This window comes from Triticum urartu, chromosome 7 (genome assembly GCF_003073215.2).
Source record: "Triticum urartu cultivar G1812 chromosome 7, Tu2.1, whole genome shotgun sequence".
NCBI classification, from domain to species: Eukaryota; Viridiplantae; Streptophyta; class Magnoliopsida; order Poales; family Poaceae; genus Triticum; species Triticum urartu.
In genome coordinates this window covers 491,909,565-491,933,909 of record NC_053028.1, presented here as the reverse complement: position 1 = coordinate 491,933,909, position 24,345 = coordinate 491,909,565, and the positions used below count along the sequence as shown (strand labels likewise).

The window sequence follows — 24,345 nt, the reverse complement described above, 5'->3', positions numbered from 1 at the left end:
TATCATCCATAAGTTGTTTGAAACGTACATCCAATGGCATATACTCCCTCTGTAAAGAAATATAATACTTTTTATGGCATACACCTCACATTTTATTGATAAAAAATAATTCTCCAAGTTAGACATAAAAAATTGAAGTGCCTTGTATAAAAAGGCGGAGGGAGTTATAAAAAAACACGACACCCAAAGTTAACAAAAAAACACGGGACCCAAAGTACAGTTTACAGTAACAGTAGGCAGAGATTCTCCAAAACCAATCATTTGCACTATAAAATTCCCGGAAGATAAACACAAAGCTGAGGGTTTGACTTGACCATGGAAGAGCCAAATTTACAACTTGTCCCCACCAGTCCAAACCCTTCACAATCCAACTAACTTTACCCGGGCGTTAATGCTGACATGCCAGTGACAGTAATAATTCTATAATCCACCAAGACCCAAAGTTTAAACCAAGAAGATAACCACCAGATTAAGCCGGGCCGGTGCGCGCCCTGCCCCCAGACAAGCGCTGCCGAATAAATCTGGGCGGGCGCGAGATCCCTTGCCTCCCTCGGACTCCACACCGCCCGCTCGCTGGCTCACCCACACGCATCACAGATCGGAGATCGCACGCACGCACGCCCGCAGTTGGTGCGTCCTCCTCCTCGCGCTCCCCTTCCCCTTCCCCTTCACTTCAAAGACACCGGCCACTCGGAGCGAACCCGGGCAGGAATCCGGAGAGGGAAGCAAGGTGGAGGGAGACTTGCGCCTCACAAAAGTGAGAGCGAGAGCAGCGGGAGGTGGAGGTGGAGTGGAAGCAGGGACCATTAGATTCTTGATGCTCGGCTTGAAGTTTCTGTAGTGTGATCATGCTTTCCCCCAGAGTAAAGCGGCCCTGAGCAGCATTAGGTGACCCGGGCTTGGTGTTGCGGAGAGGGGAAGAGAGAGCGGGAGAGAGGGAGGGAGATGACGAGGGGGTCGGGAGGAGGGGACGAGCTGCTGTTCAGGGGCACCATCTCCCGGAAATGGACCTCTCTGCTCTGCCTCAGCAGCTTCTTCGTCGGCCTCATCTTCACCAACAGGTGCACACCATGCTTCTTCTTCCTCCTCCTCCTCTTCTCCTTCTTCTTTCCCGCTCCTGATTTTCTGTGAGTTCGCTTGGATGGTTCATCAAGTTTCGATCGCTCTGACGTTTCTGCATGCAGTTTTGCTTGGACCGCTCAGTTTCTTCTTTTCTTTGCATATTCGTGCTTGTCTCCTTGGACTTGCCTTGAGTTCTTGATGAGCTCCAGATAGCCATGAACAATGCCCGCCCGTGTACGTTCTGCCTGTTATTAGGCTTCTTAGGCCGCTTGCACACACGAAGAATAAATTTGCAGCAGCTAATTCCAATCATGTCCTAGCGAATGTCTCCGTCTCGAGCAGAGTCCTCTGCAAAATCACTGAATCCCATTGGTTTATCGACTTCCCTGTGATCACCTCACCCCATTTTTTCCAAGGGCCAGGCGAGTACTACCCAGTACCCACCCACAGGCCCCAGGGCGACCACCAATACTATAGCTGGCGTACCCCTCTCTCTGTCCGCACGACTGTTGCTGTAGCGTACTCCCACCGGAGTCGTGAGCGTGGAATTCCGGGGGCCTGTACCCCGCGGTGTACTTCACTGGCGGATGAGTTGCTTCTTTATGTCTCAAGATCCTGCATCGCGAGCAGGCCACAGGGCCATTAAGCGCGAACTGCCCGCCCAGCATCTGCCACCAGTCTACCTGTCGCCGACAACATAGTGGTTCGGTTTCTGTTGCCCCGGCCCCACCACCCGGAAGAACACAAGTGGTTTGGCTAAGTAGTACTAGTAGTAGTAAAAGTATAATCACTTTCACTTTTGGGGGTACTTGATCCGATAAAAAATTCGGCAGTGGCTTACTAGCTGATCACGAACAGCTACAAGTACTCTTCTTCCGTTTTTCTGGTGTTTTCTAATGTTTAGGCTCTTGCTATCGCAAATGACTCTGTTCGGCGCTGTAAATTTTATTTGCTGGTTGATGATGCAGGATGTGGACCGTCCCGGAATCCAAAGAAATCATCAGGAGGTCGGCCCTCGAATTGGACAAAATGAATCTCGTCTCTTCTGGTGATTGTGCGCTCAAAAGCGTAAGCATACATATATCCTTCCACTTGTCATGTCTGATTGCCGACTTTCGCTTGTGTGATGTGATCACTGATCCCTCCTTTCTTTTGAAAATACAATAGATCAATAACGAGCCAAAAGACTATGTTGGGCAAGTCCAAAGAACTGAAGATGCTATACAGTAAGTAGACCAAGTGTCGAAACAGTAGATCATTTTCATTCTACTTAGAAATTCTGAGACCACACTGAAGTGTTGGGTGGAGGCTTACAAATAATTCCTTGTGCCATCAGGACGCTGGACAAGACAATATCAAACTTGGAAATGGAGCTAGCCTCGGCCAAGGCGACGCAGGACTCTATCCTCAACGGCGGCGTACCGTCGTCGGAACCGGCGGCAAAACGGAAGTACTTCATGGTCATCGGCATCAACACCGCGTTCAGCAGCCGGAAGCGGCGAGATTCAGTTCGCGCCACATGGATGCCTCAAGGTTCTTGCAGTTTCTTGTTCCTGCCTTAAGATACTTCCTCGTAACAAAAATTCCATGAGCTGCTTTTCGCTGCCTCGGCGCCGACCTTGTGTGATGTGTCCCCTGACCTGCTTTGCCGGATTTACTGCAGGGGAGAAAAGAAGGAGGATGGAAGAGGAGAAGGGCATCATCATCCGTTTCGTCATAGGTCATAGGTTAGTCCATCGATCATGCATTGCCTTTATAAAAAAAACAGTGCACTTTGACATTTTGTATGGTTAATCTATGTTAACCCAACCATAAATTCAGATTACTGACATCTGAAACTTGCCCTTTCCAGTGCAACATCTGGCGGGATACTGGACAGAGCAATTGACGCGGAAGACAGAGAGCATGGCGACTTCCTGAGGCTGGTAACTTCCTTTGAACGCACAACACAGTACTGACTGATGATTGTATGTAGCCGTAGTACAGCAGTATTAACAGTCACTCATACTGTCATGCAGGACCACGTTGAAGGGTACCTGGAGCTCGCAGCGAAGACGAAATCCTACTTCGCCAAAGCCGTCTCCACGTGGGACGCAGAGTACTTCGTCAAGGTGGACGATGATGTGCATGTAAACATAGGTCTGTGCTACATTATTGCAGATCTTGGAGGTCTAAAAGATAGTACACTGTTCATTTAAATGAAGCTGTCTCACTGGTGTGTGTGTTGACGAGATTCGACCGTATAAACTGCAGCAACTCTTGGAGGCATATTGGCCAGGCATCGTTCCAAGCCCCGAGCCTACATCGGCTGCATGAAATCAGGCCCGGTCCTCGCTCAGGAGTAAGCTCGCTCGCCACTGCTACGACGCCTTTCTTCTTGCATTGGTTCCCTTGCAGCAGCTGCTGAGATGAAGTTGTTGGCCGTTTCAGGGGTGTGAAATACCATGAGCCGGAGTACTGGAAATTCGGCGAGTGGGGAAACAAGTACTTCCGGCACGCGAGCGGTCAGCTGTACGCCATCTCCAAGGATCTGGCCTCCTACATATCAATCAACCAGTAAGCAAATGTTAAGAATGTTTTTTGTGCTCCCTTCTTGTGCCGACTGACTGAATTTTCTACGCACAAGTCAACACCTGCCCATCGCATCGCTGACCATATATAACCTAACCCTGATGATTGGATGGCGACATTTCAGGCATGTTCTCCACAAATATGCCAACGAGGATGTGTCGATAGGGGCCTGGTTCATCGGAGTAGATGCCGAGCACGTCGACGATCGCCGGCTCTGCTGCGGCACGCATCCAGGTACTGAATTGCGTCCTCTTTGAGACGAATTCGTCGGTGGTAACATAACATGCCAGTCGGCTACCGCCTGTATGTGGCTGCTGATTAATATTTTAGCACACACAGCTTAGTCGGCCTGTATGCAATCATTCCGCAAGGCAGCGTAAGTATTCTTTAATGTGTATGTAGTTCGGATCTGGAGCGGTTGGCAGTCAACTTCAGTAAGTAGGTGTGGTATCAGCTGTCATAAGCATGTGCTTCTCGACGTTGTTGTTAGGGTTCCTCGTGTGCCATCAGTCTTTCCGGACATTAGACATCTCATCTTTCCCTTTTTTTTCTTAAACTAACACGTCGCCTCAGGTACAGTTTCTTCGGTGAAGTGTAATGACAAATATGCTGAGTATTCGTCGATGTGAACTAAAATTTGATGACATCTGACAGAAAACTCTTCTACATAGACCTATCAGTATAGAAAGAAGATCACTTTTTCAGTCAAAATTCGGACATATTTGAGCTAACTGTTCATGTCACAATTGTGCAGACTGTGAACGGAAGGCTCAGGCGGGGAACGTGTGTGCTGCGTCGTTTGACTGGAGCTGCAGCGGCATCTGCAAGTCGGCGGATCGGATCAAGGAGGTCCATCGGCGCTGCGGCGAGAGTGCGAACGCTATCTGGAACGCAACCTTCTGAACTGAAGATTCTTCAGACTTTAAGCGCTGCTGAAAGGAGAAAGACACATAACATCCGTATACAATTCTTGCTTTAACGGAGGGTGGCCGGATATTATAGCGATCAACTGGTATATGTCAAGGTGGTGGATGAAAGAAAATTCATTGGTGGCCCCTTCAGAGCGTGGGATGCTTGTACACTCATGTACAACTACAAGCTCGGCCGACATGAGGAGCTTTGTTCTTCCTTCTTACGTTAATTTTTTTAAATCTTGTAGTGGTTTGATTGATTAGGAATTGTATCAGTGTACGTAGGGGAGCTTTTCTGTTTTAGTGCTTGAAAAGATCCCAGCAAGATTACTTATAAATATGAGGAGATAGTGGAGAGGGTGATGTGGTGATAAAAGAGTGGAAGGAGAGGGAGATCGGCGGGGTTCTCCCCCCACCATTCTTGCCAAATGCTCATTGGTGGTGATGTATGCTATCAAGTTATAATAGCATAATAAGATATTTTTTGGATTTCCAGTTGGAGTTGTGCGCGAGCGTACACGTGGGATGGTCTTCTTGCTTGCTTTCCTTTTAGAAAATATATTTCTTGCTTGCTTTCCTTTTAGAAAATATATATATGAAAAATCTAAATTACTTTGTTGTTGTATTGATATGATCATTGTGAGGAGTATATATTTACTTATTTAGGCCATGTTCTGGAACTCTCCAGCATCAAATCCAGTCGATCTCCATCTGCAGGAGCTATAAATCGCCCGTTGCTCTCGTGAGCATGCTAGTCGGCCGACCCTTTACTGTAGCAGTGGGGTTTTTTTTCCCTGTGTGGTTTTCATCAGCTTTTTCACTCGTTGCGACCTTTTTTCTGTTATTCATTTATTACATTTCATTTTTCTTTTTGGTTTTATTTTTTTCTGGTTTTCACAGGTTTTCTTTGGGGTTTTTTCCTTTTGTTTATTTCTCTCTTTTCAACTTTTTTCAACACATGACCTTTTTTCTAATACATCAGGAATATTTTTCTATACAAATTTATCATTTTTTTGAATATTTTTTTGACGTCTATTCTTTTTTCAAACACATTGTACATGTTGGGTACATATATAAAACATTTTTATACATGTTTAACATTTTTTTCAAATATATGGTTAACCATTTTTTCATATACATGATTTTGAACAGTTTTCTGAATATGTACCAAACATTTTACGAATACATGTTGAAAGAACTATTTGAATGTTACAGAACATTTTTTTTATCTATGTGAACATTTGTTTACATCGTATAAACATTTTTTTAAGTGACACAAATATACTTTTGAAATGCATGAGCTTTCTTTAAATGTAATGTCTGCTTTTTTTAATGGTACGAAACATTTCTTTGAATTAAATAAACATATTTTATATTGTAGTCATTTTCTAAAATTTTCACATACATGTTATTGAAATTCATGAATATTTTTAAATTGTAACAGACATTTTTTGAATGGTATTAACATTTTTTTAAAATTAAATTAACAAAAAACTTTGTAAATTTTTCACAGTCACCTTTGTAAATCATTTTTTCCACTAAAATTTTCAGATATATCTGAACTGATCTTTCTTGTCACCATTGTGCAGATTGTGAGCGGAAGGCTCAGGCGGGGAACGTATGCGCCGCGTCGTTTGACTGGAGCTGCAGCGGCATCTGTAAGTCGGCCGATCGGATCAAGGAGGTCCATCGGCGCTGCGGTGAGAGTGCGAACGCTATCTGGAACGCAACCTTCTGAACTGAAGATTCTCCAGACTTCATACTACTGAAAGGAGAAAGGCACAGAACATCCACATACACAATTCTTGCTTTAACGGAGGGTGGCCGGATATTATAGCGATCAACTGAAACATGTCAAGATGGTTTTTTTTTGAGCCGAAACCGTAGACGTTCTACGGTATTTCTATATTAAATAAAGTAAAGTATATTTACAAATGGCTAAATAGCCAACAACAGGACATCAGCCAACACCAGTTTTAGGAAACATAACTATCATGAGGAAATTAGAGATTATGCTCGACCCAACTGGTAATCAACTCAGCTTTCTTCGCCTTTGCTCTCAGCCTAGTCATTTCCATGCCTTCCCGGAGATAATGTTGCCAGGACCCATAACTTATTGGCACCTTTTTGAAGATTTTATCATTTCTGATCATCCAAGTGCTCCAACAGCCCATAATCACCACTTCCATTGCAATACCTTTGGGCAGCTCTCTGAGAGTGAAAAGAACTTCATCATATGTTGATGTGCCTCTGTGTTTAGCAGGAGTAATTCTATACCGGCAGTAGCTAGCAAATTGGCAATCCCAAAAGAGATGTGTGCTGGTTTCAACAGTAGAGTCTGAACAAAGGGCACAGTTGTAATCATCTAGATGCATACTTCTGCGCTGAATCATATTCCTGGTGCTCAGTCTGTCATGGAGCAAAAGCCAAAAGAAAATTTTGTGCCTGAGCCTACAAGACGTTTTCCAAACTTTCTGAAAGATCTCATGAGCATTGCTAGGACCAGACATGGCTTTATAAATGGTCATAGCTGAGAATTTTGGATTATTGCCTGCCATGATCCAAGAGTCTTTGATTGTTATGTTTGCCCTAGTTGTCAAGATGTTGTGTAGAGCATTGAACTGTTGGTATGCCAGGAGAGATAAAGGTCTATGAAACATAGTGCTCAAGTCTACATTCTGCTGAGCCTCTGCCAAGGTGATGTTAGCAGAAATAGCAAAAGAATGCAGTTCAGGGTACTGTGTGTTGAGAGGCATGCTTAACCACTTATCTGACCAGAAAAGTACTGTGTCTCCTCTGCCTGCTTTGCATTTTGTATGTGCCTTGAAGGTAGGAAGCAGTTTAAGTATTGTTCTCCACCAGAAGGATCCAATCATTCTATCTCCTGGCAGGCTGTTTTGATAATAAGCTTCCCAAACAATATTAACCCAGGGGATGTCCTCTTTGTTGAGGAACTTATGCAGAAACTTCATGAGAAGGGCTTGATTGTGAGCCTGCAAATCTAGAACACCCAAGCCACCATGGGATTTAGGAAGGCAAACTTTATCCCAAGCAATCAGAACCATGCCTCTGTCCTGGGTCCCATATTTCCTCCAGAAGCAATTCATCATATAGGAGTTGATTTGTTTAAGCACGGTCTTTGGGATCATGAGAGTACACATGAAGAATGTAGGCATACTAGAGAAAACTGATTTGAGAAGAGTTAGCTTATCCCCAGATGATAGCATGGTTGAGCAACTAAGCAATCTGTTCTCAATTCTCTTCAACATAGGCATGAAGTCTTGAACTTTGGGTTTAGAAGAGCTCAAAGGGAGACCCAGATAAGTGTGAGGCCAACTGCCAATCTTACAACCAAGCAAAGCTGATAGTTCCAGCATTTTCTCATGAGCAGTGTTAATTGAGATGAGAGTGGACTTGGCATAGTTAATCTGGAGGCCAGAAATTCAGCATAGTGCAAAAGCAGGTTCTTGATATGCATAACTTGCCTAAGATCGGCCCTAGCTATAAGCACAGTGTCATCTGCATACTGTACAATTGGGAAATCAGTAGCAGAATTATGTTGCAAAGGTGACTGAATTAGTTGATTTCTCATGGCCTCATTAAGCATGCTTTGAAGGATATCAGCAGCAAGTACAAAGATGAGGGGGGATAGTGGATCTCCTTGCCTGACCCCTTTTAAGACTGTTTCCCAGGTACAACCATTCAGAAGGATAGAGGAATATCCAGCGCCATAAATCATCTTGACCCAGGTGATCCACTTCTCACCAAATCCTTTGGCTTGCAGAGTCTGAACAATAGTGTCATGGCTAAGCATGTCAAAAGCTTTCTCAAAATCCAATTTCAGCATGATGAGCTCTTGTTTACTCTGATAACACTGATGAATATATTCATATGCCCATGCAAGACAATCTTGTATGCACCTCTTATTCAGAAACCCATACTGGTTCTTATGCACCATATTTAGAATGTAACCTTGCAGTCTATTTGCCAAAATCTTTGTGATAATCTTAAGAGTGTAGTTGAGTAAAGAAATTGGCCTGAAATCTTATGGGTAAACTGCAGAATCCTTCTTAGGGATCAGAGTGATGAAAGAATAGTTAATTCTTTGACGATTAACTTTTCCAGAGTGAAAGTCTTCAATCAACTTATAGAAATCAGCAGCTATAATGTCCCAGCAGTTTTTCAAGAAAGCAACATTAAATCCATCAGCCCTGGGGATTTATCTGCAGGCATGCTATGCACCACCTTGTCAATTTCTTCTTTAGAAAAAGGGGCTTCTAGAGCAGAGAGATCATCCAAAGGGTTTAATAGTTGGTGGATTTGGAGAGGGTTGCTGGTGGCTGCTGAAGTGCCCATTCTTGCTTTAAAAGCCCTTAGAAGTATGGCAGCCTTGGCATTGTGTTCATGATGCTCCAATCCATTCTCATCCTTCAACACTGCAATACAATTATTCCTCATTTTGATAGTGGCCTTGGCTTGAAAGTACTTAGTGTTGGCTTCTCCCACTTTGATCTGCCTAATAGTTGCTCTCTGTTTCCAATAGACTCTTTGATGCTCTAGTATGACATGTAAATGTTCCTTAACAGCATCTCTGCCTTCTTTTTCATCAGTGGTCAAGCTTCTGTATTCCTCAAAATAATCATAACAAAGAATAAGGAAATTAGAATTGTCAATGACCTTCTTCAAATCAGAAAGACCCCTAGCCCAGTTCTTCAGACCTTTCCTCAATCTTTTAAACTTGGTAGCAATCACTTTAGCACTGTCTTGTACATCCACTGGTTGTGTCCAAATATTCTGTACAACCTCTCTGAACTGATTATGTTCTAACCAGTAGTTCTCAAATCTGAAGACCTTGGATTTTGAGATGTTTGTGCCAATAGAAATCATAATAGGAATATGATCAGATGTAGTTTTAGCAAGAGGAAGAGCCAAGGTGCTAGGGAATTTAAGAGTCCATGCTTCAGAGGTAAAAGACCAGTCCAATTTCTCCAGCAAAGGAGCATCTTGCATATTACTCCAAGTATAATTTCTGCCCTTTAAAGGGATTTCAATCAATGCATGTCTGTTTATAGCTTCATTTAAAGAGAGCATATCATCAATGGACCCTCCTTCTCTGCTTCTATTATGAGGGTACCTGATATAGTTGAAATCACCCATAATAATCCAGTTTGCATCATCAGCCATAGGAAAGTTCTGAAACCAATTGATGAACTCTGCTCTCTCATTGGGTTGACATGGCCCATAAACATTAGTCAGAAACCAGGAATCACCATCCAACTTAGAAGAAAATTGGATGGTCAAAGAGAAATCATTGATATGGTGGAGTTGGCCAGAGAAGATGTTGTCATTACAAGCAATCAATAGACCCCCAGAGGCACCCACAGAAGGAAGATAAGAGAATTTCGAGATAGTTCTAAGATAGAAGTTCTTGAGATAGGCTGAATCAATCTGCTCCCTCTTGGTTTCCTGAAGACAAAGGATGGCACATCTTGATTCCTGCACTTTGTTAGATTTGGATCATTAAGACCTCGGATATTCCAATTCAAAATATTCCAATTTCTGTTCATCATAGGGATATAGAGCAGTACTAGCATTCACAACACTTGAAGGAGGAGAAGTAAGGCATATAAAACCCAGGACAAGCAAAAAGGAAAGATCTTGCAGAGGGATATACCTAAAAGTCTGCATCAGATTAAACATATGAAAAGTGCTCCAACAACTGTTCACAAGGGACAAGGACAGCAGATACATCAGACACATTGCATACATAAAGGTATGATAGAGGAACTAAGTCTCTCAAGCTCTCAGGAATGGCTTTAGAGCCATTTCTTGTTCTTCTCCTTGGTGCCCTTGCCACCTTCCATCTCCTGGCCTTCTCCCTTTCCTTTCTTAGATCTCTTACTGGGGAGACCTCCTGGAATCTCCTTGTCTGGAACCTTACAGAAGGAGGAGTTCAGAGATTTAACTATTTTAGTAGATAGAGTAGGAGGTGAAACATGGCAAGCCAGACTATTCTTATCTCTACATACTGCTTGCTTGAAACCTTTAGATAGTTTTTGTAGTCTGCAACTCCTCCTTACCTCAGTTTCCACCATGGGGATGTTATCCTTCCTCTTCTTGTTTTTATGGAGAGCAGAGGTAGAAGAGGCTGACATAGATTCAGAAGCACACTTGTCCTCTGATGTCTCCACAACATGTTCCTGAGAATCCTGAGAAGGAGTAGATGCAAGACATGCCAAGACATCACTACCATGATAGATCTCAGGGACAGAGAAAGGAAGAGTAGAATTACAAGAAGATGCTTGCTTGATGATTTCCCAAACTGTGGATGAGATGAATTTCTTTTCCCAAGGGAATTTTTCTGGATTAAGGAAATTAACTGAAAGAAAGTTGACCCAGTCTGAAGGTACCTGAATAATGTTGTCACTGTTAGGTTTTGGAGCAAAGTGTTGTTTCCAAATCCTTGCACCTTCCTTACCAAGCAGGGCTTCCTCATTGACTTTTTGTAGAACCTCATGGTCTCTAACAGAGGAGGATTCTGGGCAAAGTGTGTGGTTCTGGTTAGCATAGGCTCTGATAGGGAAGCCAGGTGGAGCAGATAATTCAGAAAAGTTGTCTGTACCTGTATTCTCCTTAGCCATCTCTAACTCTTTATCATTAACCTGAGCAGCTAAAGGCAGGGGGTGACTAGTGTCCTTCACTGTTTCCATAGCCACCGCAGTGTTCTCTGACACCTCAAGTCTCTGCATATTATCAGGCTTAGAGATGGAATTCAAAATACTAGCATTAGCCAGTATTTCAGAGAGCATAGGGTCATCAACAGAGTTTCTGTTGTCCCAAATTCCAACAGTGTTGAGAGCTGCAATCATGGGGTCTACCAGCTGGGCCAGTGGCTGCACATGGTGAGCATGTTGTTGCACAGGCAAGGGATTAATATGTTGGGCTCCAGGTAACTCCTGCAGGCCCAAGACAGGCAAAGGTATATCTTGTTGGGCCAAATCCTGCTCCAGTTCTGGTCCATTGGGCTGCACTTCATTCAAATCTGGTATCAATGCAGGCATTGGCTCCATAGGGCCATTGGCAGATGCATCAGAGCTCATACTGTTGTCGGGTGGAGCTTGAGAGCCAGTGAGAATACTATTTGCTTCATGTGCCACATTAACTTCCTCTTCCATTGGATCCATCAGATCATTAAGAGCCAGAAATTCACCTGCATGGAGCTCAATATCTGCAATTGGTGGTAAAGCCCAATGTCCCCAGCCTGGTAAATCCCCACATCCTCCTCAACCTCCTGTAACTGATTGGCCACCTATCCTTGTATTGGTTGTAGAGCAAGTTGGAGATCAAGCTGGGGATTGTTCTGCTGGTCATGTAAATGAACATCATCATGCTCATGCTGCTGAAGTGGTCCAAGAAAATGGTTATGTTGATTTGGATGGAAATTGAGTTGTGCAGGCGCCGGATGTGGATTACCAAAAGGATCAATTGGATCTTCATCAGAGACCTCGGCTCCCAAAATCTGATGCTTCAAAATAACTATTGGGACAGTGAGGGAGTCAGTATGAAAGTCATAACCCTCCCCAAAGACAAGGCTAGCAGGGATGTCACTCAACTGCTCCACTCTCACTTTAACCATCAGATTGGCACGAGTACTTCTATTCCTGTCCCAGCTTAGGAATTTTCCAAATTTACTGACAGCATTGTTGAGTTCTTGAATGTCTGTTCTGTCAAACGGATAACCACAAAGAAGTATCCAAGCGTCTCTGTTCATAACTACCCGTCTCTAGTTCAGGCCCTTATTGTGTGGTTGGAAAACCACATGAACATCAGTGAAAGGGTGGGGACTATCAGTAACCAGTGAGTCCCTATCAAAGACACTCGCTAGCTTGATGTACGCTTGGCCAAAAGGACATGGCCCAATCTCTGAAAACCCTATGTGCTTGTCATCCAAGAAGTCAGTGAGTACCTCTCTGATCGTAGAGAACGCCACCGGAAGATTGGGCATAGGAACAATCGTGGCGATGGCCCATTCCTCATGGGAAGCCGGCGCCGCACCATTGATGATCTTGATGCGCACGGGTCTTCCTTCCACCTCGATGCTCTGGTGGTTTGGCGGAAGAAAAGGCGTTGGGTCGAACGGGAAGGTGGCCATGGCACCTGCTCTGCTAGTCTGTGGCAATGTGGAAGATGAAGCTATGGGGTTTGGATTGGGCGAGATTGTGGCTGCTAGAAGACGCTGGGCGACGGAATTTTGGAAGGAGCTACAAAGAGGGCTACCAACCCGGCGGAGAGGAGGGGCATTAATGCGATTAGCAGGGGCGGCCGGCGGTGTGACTGCCTGATTAGTCACAGTCGCGGGAACAGTGGCCACTTGCCTCGAAAACTCTACCGTCGGGCGACTCTGAGAAGTGGGCTTGTAGACCGGGTCTTGTTGGGCCTGCGAGTAGCAATCTCGTCCAATGTGTCCCCATCTCTTGCACTTGTGGCATTTGATACGATTCTTACAGTTGGGCCGGATATGGCCCGGAAGAAGACATCGGACGCAGTAGTCTCTCTGTGGGCCTTTTTGAAAACGAGATGATCCCGCCTCATGTGTAGTAACTGACGAATAATGGGCATTAACTCCTTGTTGATGAGCGGCATGAGTGGCAGGCGGAGAACGCGCAAGATCCTGACGATCGACCGGACGAACCGCAAGGCTAGAATCTCTGAAGGTAGCAGGAGATCTAAGAGCTTGAAGATAAGATTTCCTAGGATGGTTTCTGAAGATATGGGTCCATTCATCCTCTTTCTCTTGCAGATATTGATCTAGTTCCCAGCTGGAATTAGGACCTCCATCACCCCAAAGAAGGAAATTGATATTGATTAGGGGGAGCGAAACATTCCCCTCTTTGATAATGGAGAAACCAACTTCTTTGGATGAGACGGAAAATTTGAAAGACCAATTCTGAAGACGAGATACCTTATAGAGAGAAGCGCGCCCACCAAAGCAAGAGAGGAGGATAGTGCTAACTGATTCCTCAGTGAGGCTGATACGAGATCTGGTGAACTCGGCAACAAGGATCAATTCCTCCATATCCTTCCCTTCCTCAAAGTTGATCGTGACACCCCATTTTCTCCAAACTTCAGCCGCGAAGTCCTGTCCTCGGTCGAAATTTAGATCTGCAAGTGTTAGAGTTGTGTCGAATATTATTGTACAAGGTAGGTTACAGTTGGACTCTGAGTCGTACGGTGTGTAGATAGGATTACGGAGTCGTGTCCTATTAGGACACCTGTATCCTAAGCCTCTCATATATAGCGGGGTAGACACATGATGTAACTCATGCCAACATAATAGCACAGGCACGCGGGGGAGCCGGCGGCGTGTGCCGGCACCCGGGCGGCCAGGGTGCGGTATTATAGCAGTGTCATGGGGAGACGCGCCCGTAGTCATGCCCCGGGGATGTAGCCATGCTGGTGAACCTCGTTAACAAATCTCGGTGTCGATGCTCGTGTGATTGCTTGGTCCTCGGTAGATCGATGGAGTGCCTCAGATTTATTCTAACAAGTGGTATCATGAGCAAGGTTGCGAAATTATGTGGGAGAGGCATTCTGCTCTCCCCGGTGTAATAGCTAATGCTTGGTCTAAAAAGAAAGCTAGCAACTTAGGAGATGTTGCTGCAAATCTCAAAACAGTTATGACAGAACTGAAGGAATGGAGTCGAGAACATTTTGGTCATGTCTCTAAACAGATTGAACGCTTGCTACAGAACTAGAGGATTTGCAATTAAATAATGAAGAGAGAGCGGTGATTAAAGAAAAGATGTTTGTTTTGGACGAACTTTTGTACGTGAGGAGATGTTGTGGCTTCAACGGTCATGTATCACTTGGTTAAAGGAGGGGGACAGGAACACACAATATTTCCATAGAAAGGCAGTGTGGCGTGCTAGGAAGAATCTTATCAGGCAACTGCGCAAAAGTGATGGTACATGGAGTTCTGTTCCTAGTGAAATGGAGCTGATGGCTAGCTCTTATTTTCAGGAGTTGTACACTAAGGATCCTACCTTGACATATGAGGCTCTTTTAGGGTGTATCGATACAAAGGTTACACCCCATATGAATGAGTTACTTGATGCGCCATTCACGGAGAAGGAAGTGGCGGATGCGCTATTCCAAATTGGCCCCATTAAGGCGCCGGGACCAGATGGTTTCCCAGCGAGGTTTTTTCAGCGGAACTGGAACATATTGAAGGAGGAGATTACAGCAGCCGTATTGGAATTTTTTGCAACCGGAAAGATGCCAGCAGGAGTCAATGACACGGCTATAGTTCTTATCCCTAAGGTAAATTCACCGGCTGACCTGAAGGATTTTAGACCTATTAGTCTCTGTAATGTCATATATAAGATTGTTTCCAAATGTTTGGTAAACCGACTGCGGCCTCTTCTCTCGGATCTTATTTCGGAGAACCAAAGTGCATTCATACCAGGGAGACTTATCACTGATAATACAATTATTGCCTTTGAGTGTATACATCATATCCAATCTGCTCTTCAAAGTTAGAGTTATTGTGCATACAAGTTGGATATTTCGAAGGCGTACGATCGCGTTGATTGGGATTTCTTGGAGAAGGCACTTCTGAAGTGGGGCTTCTCAGGTACATGGGTGAGCCGGATCATGGAATGTGTTAAATCAGTGAAGTATTCGGTCAAGTTTAATGGGAAGTTGTTGGCCCAGTTTACACCGACAAGGGGACTTCGACAAGGTGATCCTTTATCACCTTTCTTATTTCTTTTTGTGGCTGATGCTTTGTCCGCCTTGTTACATAAAGCAATACGAGATGATGGCCTAGAAGCATTAAAAATTTGTAGAAGAGCTCCGGAAATTTCTCATCTTCTATTTGCGGATGATACATTGCTCTTCTTTCGGGCGAGTTCTGAACAAGCGACAATTTTCAAGGGGGTGTTGAACACATATGCGGAGGCTACGGGACAACTCATTAACCCGGCGAAGTGTTCCATCTTGTTTGCAGACAATTGCCCAGTGACGACCTCAAATGAAGTTAAAAATATATTGGGAGTTGCTCAGGAAGTATTTGAACCAAAATACCTGGGTCTTCCGGTCCCAGAGGGGAGAATGAACAAAGGTAAATTAGAACCACTTCAAGCCAAGTTGAGCAAGAGGCTAGTGGATTGGAGCGAGAGGTATATGTCCATGGCAAGTAAAGAAGTTCTTATTAAGGCGGTTGCACAAGCAATACCTACATATGTTATGAGTGTTTTTAAATTGCCCATGTCAGTTTGTGATGACTTGACCCGCGTGATAAGGCAATACTGGTGGGGTGTGGAGAATGGGAAGAGGAAAATGGCATGGCTTGCTTGGGATAAAATGATACTACCCAAAGCTATGGGTGGAATGGGATTCAGGGACATGAGAGCTTTTAACCAAGCTCTCCTAGCCAAGCAGGCATGGAGATTAATTGAACACCCCGAAAGTTTAGTCGCGAGACTGTTGTGTGCCAAATATTACCCTTCTGGCAGCTTGGTGGACACTGTGTTTACTGGCAATGCTTCTGCTGTCTGGACAGGTATAGAACATGGGCTAGAGCTGGTGAAAAAAGGCATGATATGGAGAGTGGGTAAGTATCAGAACTTGGCGAGATCCATGGATCCCAAGAGGGCCTGTGCTAAAACCAATTACCCCAAAAAGAAGATGTCGACTGAACAGAGTTTCTGAGTTTCTTGATCATAGAGGTAATTGGAATATTGATCTTCTAAATGAACATTTTTGGCCGGTAGACGTGCAAGTGATCCAGAGCATTCGAACATCACCGAGCCAGGATGATGATTTTCTTGCATGGTTTCCGGGCAAGTTTGGGCAATTCTCAGTCAAATCGGCCTACCATTGGGCGATGCAGGAGCACATACGACGTCACAACCCAGGTGCTAGCAGCTCAAGACCTGAGGGGAATCGCGCATGTTGGAACTGGGTGTGGAAGGCCCAAGTACCACATAAAATGAGAACATTTGCATGGAAGGTCTCGGTTGGCGTGTTAGCTACTGCAGCATGCAAAGTAAAGTGTCACATTAGCGAATCTGAAGTTTGTCGGCTGTGCGGAGATTCAAAGGATGACTCATTTCATGCATTAATAACATGTCCAAGCTCTGTCGCGATATGGAATACAATGAGGCAGGTTTGGCCACTCCCGACTAATGATGAGTTAATCTACACGGGGCCGGAATGGTTAATGTCACTGCTTGCGGATAGGACAGAGAAGATATGTGCAATGATTATCATGTTGCTTTGGCGTATATGGTCTGTACGGAATGACCAGTTGCACCATAAAGCCACTCTACCGCTTGACATCACAAAAGACTTTTTATGCAGCTATTTATCTTCTTTCAATCAGGCCCAGAAGCACAGCATTGAGGATATCATTAAAGGAAAAATGACCGTCGATGAACAGGTGGCCATCCCGGCTCCTATTAGTGCTAAACGTGCACCCTGGCCAAAACCTCCCCTGGGATGGGTCGCACTATCTACGGATGGATCATTTGTGAAGGAGACAGGACTAGCCGGGTCCGGCATGGTGCTTAGGGATTCCAAGGGGGAGGTTATCTTCTCGGCTTATCGGTACCTGTTCAACTGCAAAGATGCCCTTGAAGCAGAGATTAGCGCTGTTCTTGAAGGATTGTCAATGAGTATACAGCGGTCAGAATTGCCAATTGTGATCCAATCCGATAACGTGGCCGTTATTGCTGCATTGACTGATGACTCGTTGGACCGTTCTACATATGGTCATCTCATGTTGGAGATCAAGAAAACTCTGGACTCACGTGGGTTTATTCCGTTGAAAATTGAGCGTCATCAAAATAGAGTTGCTCATAGTTTAGCTAGTATTGGAAGATCTGGTGGTAGCACCGCTTGTTGGTTGCGCCGTGTGCCAGACATAGTTACACATGATGTACTAGCAGACTGTAATTCTGTTTCTGAGGAATAAAACCCACATTATCCCGCAAAAAAAAAAAGGTTGCCAGAAGGTTGTGGATTTGTTGATTTAGAGGATAAAAGCTCGACGTGGATCAATGATGTTCGGACAGAAACATGAAAATTGATCTGGAGAAGTCGGCGAGTACCGGTAGCGATCACGGCGAGACAGCATACAACAGGCTGGCGGCGCGTGGTGCAGACGTCGGTTAGATTGGAGATAGCGGCGGCTGCGTAAAGTGCATGCATCGGACGGCAGACGTGCAGCAGCGACGCGGCCGAGTCCAGTCCGGGCTAAGATCCCTTTGTGCACAGGTCCAAGGCAGTACGGCGTGTGCGGCCAGGCGAGGCTGCTGCGTGCGTATGCAGGAATACATTACTGCTAGGCGCCCTAGGTCCAGGCAAGGCCCACTGGTGGCTGCATGCGCTAAGGTCAAGGAGAAGTGCTACTGGTGCAGAGGTGTACGTGTGCGTGCTGTGCAATACAAAGGCTACCTGAGATTTGTTTGGTTAAAAAAAAAAGAGGAGTTGCTAGGTCCAACGCGTGTGTACGGAGTAGTTGGGATGGATCATTACGATCTGATTTTCTGCTGGGTGCACGAAGAGGTTAATATATCAAACATGGGCAAGATAATTTGCAGACAAGCGATTTGTCCGTTCAAGTATGCATGGAAGTTTTGCTAGGTTGGTTTGATCGGATGGCTTGGAGCGTGTGGACATGCAACGGAGCGCGCAGGCAAGCGCGTCGTCAGGTTCATGCATACACAAGGTGTTAAGCAATGCACGAAGATGTGCGAGGCGGACATGACGCAGGGTGAAGCATGGTTGCAGTCAGATAATTCGGCTAGGTCGGACTGGATAGTCTGATGGATCGACGGGGTTGTTGGTCAAAGCAGAAGACGGCGGTGATTTCAGTGACGACGACATAGGAGCGTGATGCTGATGGTGGCTGGCTTCTGGGGCGTGGAAACATGTGGTGCGGGCCTGAGGGCTTGTGCGGCTTCGACAGACTATGGCGCGGGGTTGATTCAAGACGGTGCACATGAGAGTTTGGAGTCGACAGGGCGCGGGAGGGTGGCACGTACAACCACCATGGAGTCATGTTGAAGGTGGAGATGGAGTTTAATGGAAGACTTCACTCTGTGCCGATGAAGGGGCTACGGCGTAAGAATTCGGAGAGTCGAAGCCTATTTCAGCGGGACAACGAGAGACACGTGGATCAGACTGGGTACCAGTGGTCTGATGGAGGCGTGATACTCGGCATCGGTCGGTGATGATCGATGGTTCTCTGCAGTGGGGGTTGAGGCAGTGTGGGCTAGCTACCCGGGAGACTCGACCAGGACAGCAGAGGCTCGACGCGGTGATAGCGGCGAGGCGTGCGGTAAGCACGGGACACAGCGACATGCCAAGGCACTGATGGCCAGACATGTGGTCAGACAAATTGTGCAGGGGGTGCTGAAGCAGTGTTGACGAGTACCAGATTCAAGTTGGTGACTAGATCTATCGATGCTAGTTGATGGACAGGAGTTGACTATGAAGAATCTGAGAAAGTGGCGGAGAGTCTGAAATTGTCAAAAGCTGAGAGAGTACATGGCTGTATATTCTGTGGTGTTCAGTGCACATGGCGAAGTGCGGATGACAAGTATAGAAGGAGGCAGAGTGCTATAGCTATGGGACGTGTCAGAGACTATCTGGGAAAAAGAGTGAGACAACTGCGAATTTGACTCAGGGTGACACAAGGCGACGGTGAAATTTCTTCAAGTTTCAGACAGACGGTCATGAAAGAGCGGTAAAGTTGAGTTCAGGTAACTCTTATATGTGACGTTCAATATATGAATTGTTCACTTTCACGCAGACAGTGGTCGGTGTGTGATGGCGTTGAACGGATTCTCCGGAAGTTGGGAGTATAAAGTAGAGTAATGAGAAACTTAATTTTGCTCAAGTATTGACTGTGAAGAAGACGAGAAGGGACTACAGTTGCAGGTGGAGTCACATGGAATCTGGGAGTAGCAGCGGTACTTATGGCGTATCTCAAGTCCAATGTACATGGAAATTTGATGCATGGAAGAATCCAAGATGGTGGAGAATATTCGCCAAGGTGGAGTTTGTTAGAATTGTGTCGAATATTATTGTACAAGGTAGGTTACAGTTGGACTCTGAGTCGTACGGTCTGTAGATAGGATTACGGAGTCGTGTCCTATTAGGACACTTGTATCTTAAGCCTCTCATATATAGCGGGGTAGACACACGATGTAACCCATGCCAACATAATAGCACAGGCACGCGGGGGAGCCGGCGGTGTGTGCCGGCACCCGGGCGGCTAGGGTGCGGTATTGTAGCAGTGTCATGGGGAGGTGCACCCGTAGTCATGCCCCGGGGATGTAGCCATGATGGTAAACCTCGTTAACAAATCTCGGTGTCGATGCTTGTGTGATTGTTTGGCCCTTGGTAGATCGATGGAATGCCTCAGATTTATTCTAACAACAAGAGACATGGCTAGGAAGGAGAAGATCAGCAGAAAAGTGATAACGTAGGTGGACGCCGGGGCCGGAGTGGCCACCGGCAGCGCTAGGAGCGGAGCGCTAGGCGTGAGGGAGGGAGCGGAGCGCTAGGCAAGCTCAGGAGTGCCGATTGATATTGTATAGTTTCACATGTCAAGATGGTGGATAGAAGAAAATTCGCTGGTGGCCCCTTCAGAGCGTGGGATGCTTGTACACTCATGTACAACTACAAGCTCGGCCGACATGAGGAGCTTTGTTCTTCGTTCTTACGTTAATTTTTTTAAATCTTGTAGTGGTTTGATTGATTAGGAATTGTATCAGTGTACGTAGGGGAGCTTTTATGTTTTAGTGCTTGAAAAGATCCCGACAAGATTACTTATAAATATGAGGAGATAGCGGAGAGGGGTGATGCGATGATAAAAGAGTGGAAGGAGAGGGAGATCGGCGGGGTTCTCCCCCCACCATTCTTGCCAAATGCTCATCGGTGATGTATGCTATCATGTAATAATAGCACAATAAGATGTTTTTTGGATTTCCAGTTGGAGTTGTGCGCGACCGTACGCGTGGGATGGTCTTCTTGCTTGCTTTCCTTTTAGAAAATATATATTTCTTTTTCTTGCGGGTATAGAAAATATATATTACTCGCTTGCTTTCCTTTTAGAAAATATATATATGAAAAATCAACATTACTTTGTTGTTGTATTGATCTGATCATCGTGAGGAGTATATATTTGCTTATTTAGGGCCCGTTCTAGAACTCTCCAGCATCACCAAATCCAATCGATCTCCATCAGAAGAAGCTATAAATCGCCCGTTGCTCTCACGCCGACGCTACTCGGTCGTCCCTTTACTGTAGCAGCAGCGTGTTTTTTCCCTGTGTGGGTTTTATCTGTTTTTTTAGTCTTTGCGGCCTTTTTTTCTTCTGTTTTTTCTTTATTACTTTTTCTTTGTCTTTTGTTCTGCTTTTCACAGGTTTTCTTTGGGTTTTTTCTTTTTGTTTATTTCTCTCTTTTCATTTTTTTTTCAACACATGACCTTTTTATAGTACATCAGGAATATTTTTCTATGCATTTTTACCTTTTTTAAAATATATTTTTTGACGTCTATTCTTTTTTCAAACACATTGTGCATGTTCAGTACATATATAAAACATTTTTATACACCATCATTTTTTTTCAAATATATGGTTAACCTTTTTTCAAATACATATTTTTGAACAGTTTCTCAATATGTGTTAAACATTTTACGAATACATGTTAAAAACTATTTTAATGTTAGAAAACATTTTTCTAATCTATGCGAACATTTGTTACATCGTATAAACATTTTCTCACATTACATAAATATATTTTTGAAATGCATGAACTTTTTTTGAATGTGATGTCCGTTTTTCTGAATGGTACGAAACATTTCTTCAAATTAAACAAACATATATTATATTGTAAAACATTTTCTAAAAATTTCACATACATATTATTGAAATGTATTAATATTTTTAATTTTCACGAACATTTTTTGAATTGTATTAACATTTTAAAATTAAATTAAAAAAACATCACAATGTGTTAATATTTTCAAATTCACAGTGCAACATTTTTTGTAAACCGATGTACATTAAGTTGTATGAAATAAATAAATTTGTATATATATATATATAATATTTTTTGTAAAATATATGCAAAAATAAAATACGAACAAATTGAAATTTTTTAGGGAACGAAAAAATTGAATGAAAAATCTAACAGTTTTATTTTAAAGAAATGAAAACAAAAACTGCACATGTAACTGCATGCTTATGGGCCGGAAGATTTAGGATGTGTCGCAGCGGGACAGAGCCACGCCCATCTCCCTCTCCTCCCAACTCCGCGACCAGTCCGCGGAAAACTGGACATGTCCTATTTGACGCTTCAGGCGCCCGTTAATATGCTTTTTACAAAAATGAAATACGAACAAATTGATGGTTTTTTAGGAAACGAAAAAATTGAATGAAAAACTTAACATTTTTCTATTGAGGGACATGAATACAAAAACTGTACACGTAAGTGCATGCTTATGTCCCCCCTCTCAGATCTGGACCGGTCCATTCCTCCTTTATATTTCTGTTGATCTTCAAAAAGAAATAAGTTTTTTAGAACATAAAAAAAACAAGTGCAGGTGAAAGGGTTCGAACTAGCGACTGCTTCCACTGCACCGCATAGCCGCTTGTGCTCAGTTAGTTTTATTCCTTTTTTATTTCAAATTCCCAAGCCAGTTTTTACCCATTTCGTGAGTTTTTTGATGGTTTTGCTTAGTTTTTATTTTCTCCTGTTCTTTCATTTTATTCATGTTTTCATAAATGCACAAATTTCTTTCAAATTCCTTAACTTTTTCCAAGTTCCCGAACTTTTTCTTCAAAATCGATGAACTTTTTTCCTAAATGCATGAATGTTTTTTTCAAAATCAATGAACTTTTTCTCAAATTTGTGATTTTTTCACAATTGATAGACTTTCATAAATTTGTGAAATTTTCTAAAATTAATTTATTTTTTGAAATTTGATGAACTTTTTTCAAATTTGTGAACTTTTTCCCAGAATAGACGAATTTTTTTAATATTTGGCAAATTTTTCTCTTAATTGACGACAAAATTTCAAAATTGATAGACTTTTTAAAATTTGTGAACTACTTCTTGAAATTGATGAACTTTATTAGTTTCCAGGAACTTTTTCCAATTTTTATGAATGTTTTTTTCAAATTTCGTGGTTGCTTTCAATATTTTTTAGAATTATTATTCAAATATATACTTTCGTTTTAAAATAATGGTAAGGAACTGGAAACCGGCTAACGTTATCTTTCCTTTTCTGCTTCGAAGTTGCAAACCGGCAGACCTTACTTTTTGAAAATATCGCCATCGGCGGCAACTCGAAGGTCTTTACCCTTCGTCTTGATCCAGCGTCAGTGGAAAAGCGTAGAATCAAGTAATTCATTTTCTCTGAATGTGGTCTCAAGATCAAATTCCAGTATCTGATATCCGACCCTTGGGTTACAGAATAAGCTGATATGGTTCAATATATGTTTACTGAAGGAAGGGTCAAATGGCACTATTTCCAACTTGCGGTCACTGAAATGAACTTGACCTAGTGGTGATTAGGGACAACTGTCAATGCTCCGTGTGGAATTCGAATCCCTCTGCTCTCAAAATGGCGTCAGGAATAAAATATCATAATAAATTCCCTGTGTTTGAGAGCAGGTTCTAGGGATTATTGGGCTGGCCCAGGGGCACGGCCCGAGAGTGCCAGTTGCAACAACTAGCGTTGAAGGCGCAAATGTGTGTCGAAAGCCCGTGGACCGGCACGTCTAACGTGCATATTTCCTTTTACATTTTGTCTGTTCAAATACTTAAGAGGAAAATACTTTGATAACAGCTGTTTAAAAATACAAAAAATGTGTATTATTAAAATGGATAATATATTTTTATATTTTATAAAAAAGAGTTAAGGTGTTTAAATATTAGGAAACGCATGTATTACAAAAATGAAAAATTATACATATTCGTCCAGTGGTCATCACACAATTAGAACAAATCATCATATAATTTATAATGAATTCACCACCTTTTTGAAGAAAATTTTATCATTTATTTCAAAAGATGCTCATCACATATTCAAAAAATATTCATTGCCTTTTTAAGGAAATCATCGAGTATTTTTTTTTGCATATTTGAAAACTGTTCGTCGTGTATTTTAAAATATTCTATGTTTTTTATTCCTATTAAAAATGTTCACCAAGCACCTAAAAAAAGATTCAACTTGTATCAGAAAAATACCTTTTCCAAAAATGTTTAGAAATTAGTTGAAAATAAGAATAGCATATTAAAAAAATCATATTTAGTACATGTTCACCCAATATTTAAAAATCTTGATCATATATTTGAAACAATATTCATAAAATTTTCAAACAAATCATTGTATTTTTAAAATGTCTACCTCTTTTAAAAGATAATCACGTTTAAAAAAATATTCACCATCTACTAACTATTGAGATCATTGCATATATTAAAACAAGTTAACCGCACATGGAAAAAATGTTCATCTGAGGTTCGAAAAAATTTCATGGAGTATGTTTAAAAGATTCATCATAATTTTGAAACGTTCATAGGATATAAAAAATGTTCACAGAATATTTAAAAATAAATTCATTGTGTATTTGAAATAATATTTACCGCTGATTAGAGATATGTTCGGAGCAAAATATAAGAATGGAAACAAATTAAGAACCTATATCTTGTATTTAAAAAGTGGTCATCATCTATTTTTTAAAATTTCATCGTGTTTTAGAAAATGTTCATAGCGTATTAAGA

At 43.0% G+C, this 24,345-nt stretch overlaps 2 protein-coding genes across 3 annotated transcripts; one reads left to right on the top strand and one right to left on the bottom strand.

The window, feature by feature from the left end:
- The first annotated feature begins 498 nt into the window (after positions 1 to 498).
- LOC125521828 (probable beta-1,3-galactosyltransferase 2) lies at positions 499 to 5,039 on the top strand. Its single transcript, XM_048686890.1, has 11 exons — positions 499 to 1,061; positions 2,031 to 2,130; positions 2,230 to 2,288; positions 2,399 to 2,595; positions 2,726 to 2,789; positions 2,915 to 2,987; positions 3,081 to 3,201; positions 3,316 to 3,403; positions 3,493 to 3,618; positions 3,758 to 3,867; positions 4,388 to 5,039. The coding sequence occupies exons 1-11, from the start codon at positions 946 to 948 to the stop codon at positions 4,534 to 4,536; spliced, it is 1,203 nt and encodes a 400-aa protein (XP_048542847.1). The 5' UTR covers positions 499 to 945; the 3' UTR covers positions 4,537 to 5,039.
- A 5,186-nt stretch (positions 5,040 to 10,225) lies between these two features.
- LOC125525178 lies at positions 10,226 to 11,223 on the bottom strand. Of its 2 annotated transcripts, none has more exons than XM_048690195.1 (3): positions 10,955 to 11,223; positions 10,625 to 10,753; positions 10,226 to 10,480 (listed from the first exon to the last, which is right to left on the bottom strand). In XM_048690195.1, the coding sequence occupies exons 1-3, from the start codon at positions 11,183 to 11,185 to the stop codon at positions 10,361 to 10,363; spliced, it is 480 nt and encodes a 159-aa protein (XP_048546152.1). In that variant the 5' UTR covers positions 11,186 to 11,223; the 3' UTR covers positions 10,226 to 10,360. The 2 variants fall into 2 exon arrangements, with proteins under 2 accessions (XP_048546152.1, XP_048546151.1); XM_048690194.1 differs by having other exon boundaries at positions 10,226 to 10,473.
- Between the last annotated feature and the right edge of the window lie 13,122 nt (positions 11,224 to 24,345).

What these genes read in the sequence shown, in the direction of transcription:
- LOC125521828 (XM_048686890.1), top strand. Translation starts at nt 946, where the DNA reads ATGACGAGGGGGTCGGGAGGAGGGGACGAGCTGCTGTTCAGGGGCACC. An exon ending in TCCTACATATCAATCAACCA is followed by an intron (nt 3,619 to 3,757) that starts GTAAGCAAATGT and finishes GCGACATTTCAG; the next exon opens with GCATGTTCTCCACAAATATG. An exon ending in CTGCTGCGGCACGCATCCAG is followed by an intron (nt 3,868 to 4,387) that starts GTACTGAATTGC and finishes ACAATTGTGCAG; the next exon opens with ACTGTGAACGGAAGGCTCAG.
- LOC125525178 (XM_048690194.1), bottom strand. Translation starts at nt 11,185, where the DNA reads ATGGCTAAGGAGAATACAGGTACAGACAACTTTTCTGAATTATCTGCT. An exon ending in ACAGTGACAACATTATTCAG is followed by an intron (nt 10,754 to 10,954) that starts GTACCTTCAGAC and finishes ACTCCTTCTCAG; the next exon opens with GATTCTCAGGAACATGTTGT. An exon ending in TCCCCATGGTGGAAACTGAG is followed by an intron (nt 10,474 to 10,624) that starts GTAAGGAGGAGT and finishes GTAAGGTTCCAG; the next exon opens with ACAAGGAGATTCCAGGAGGT.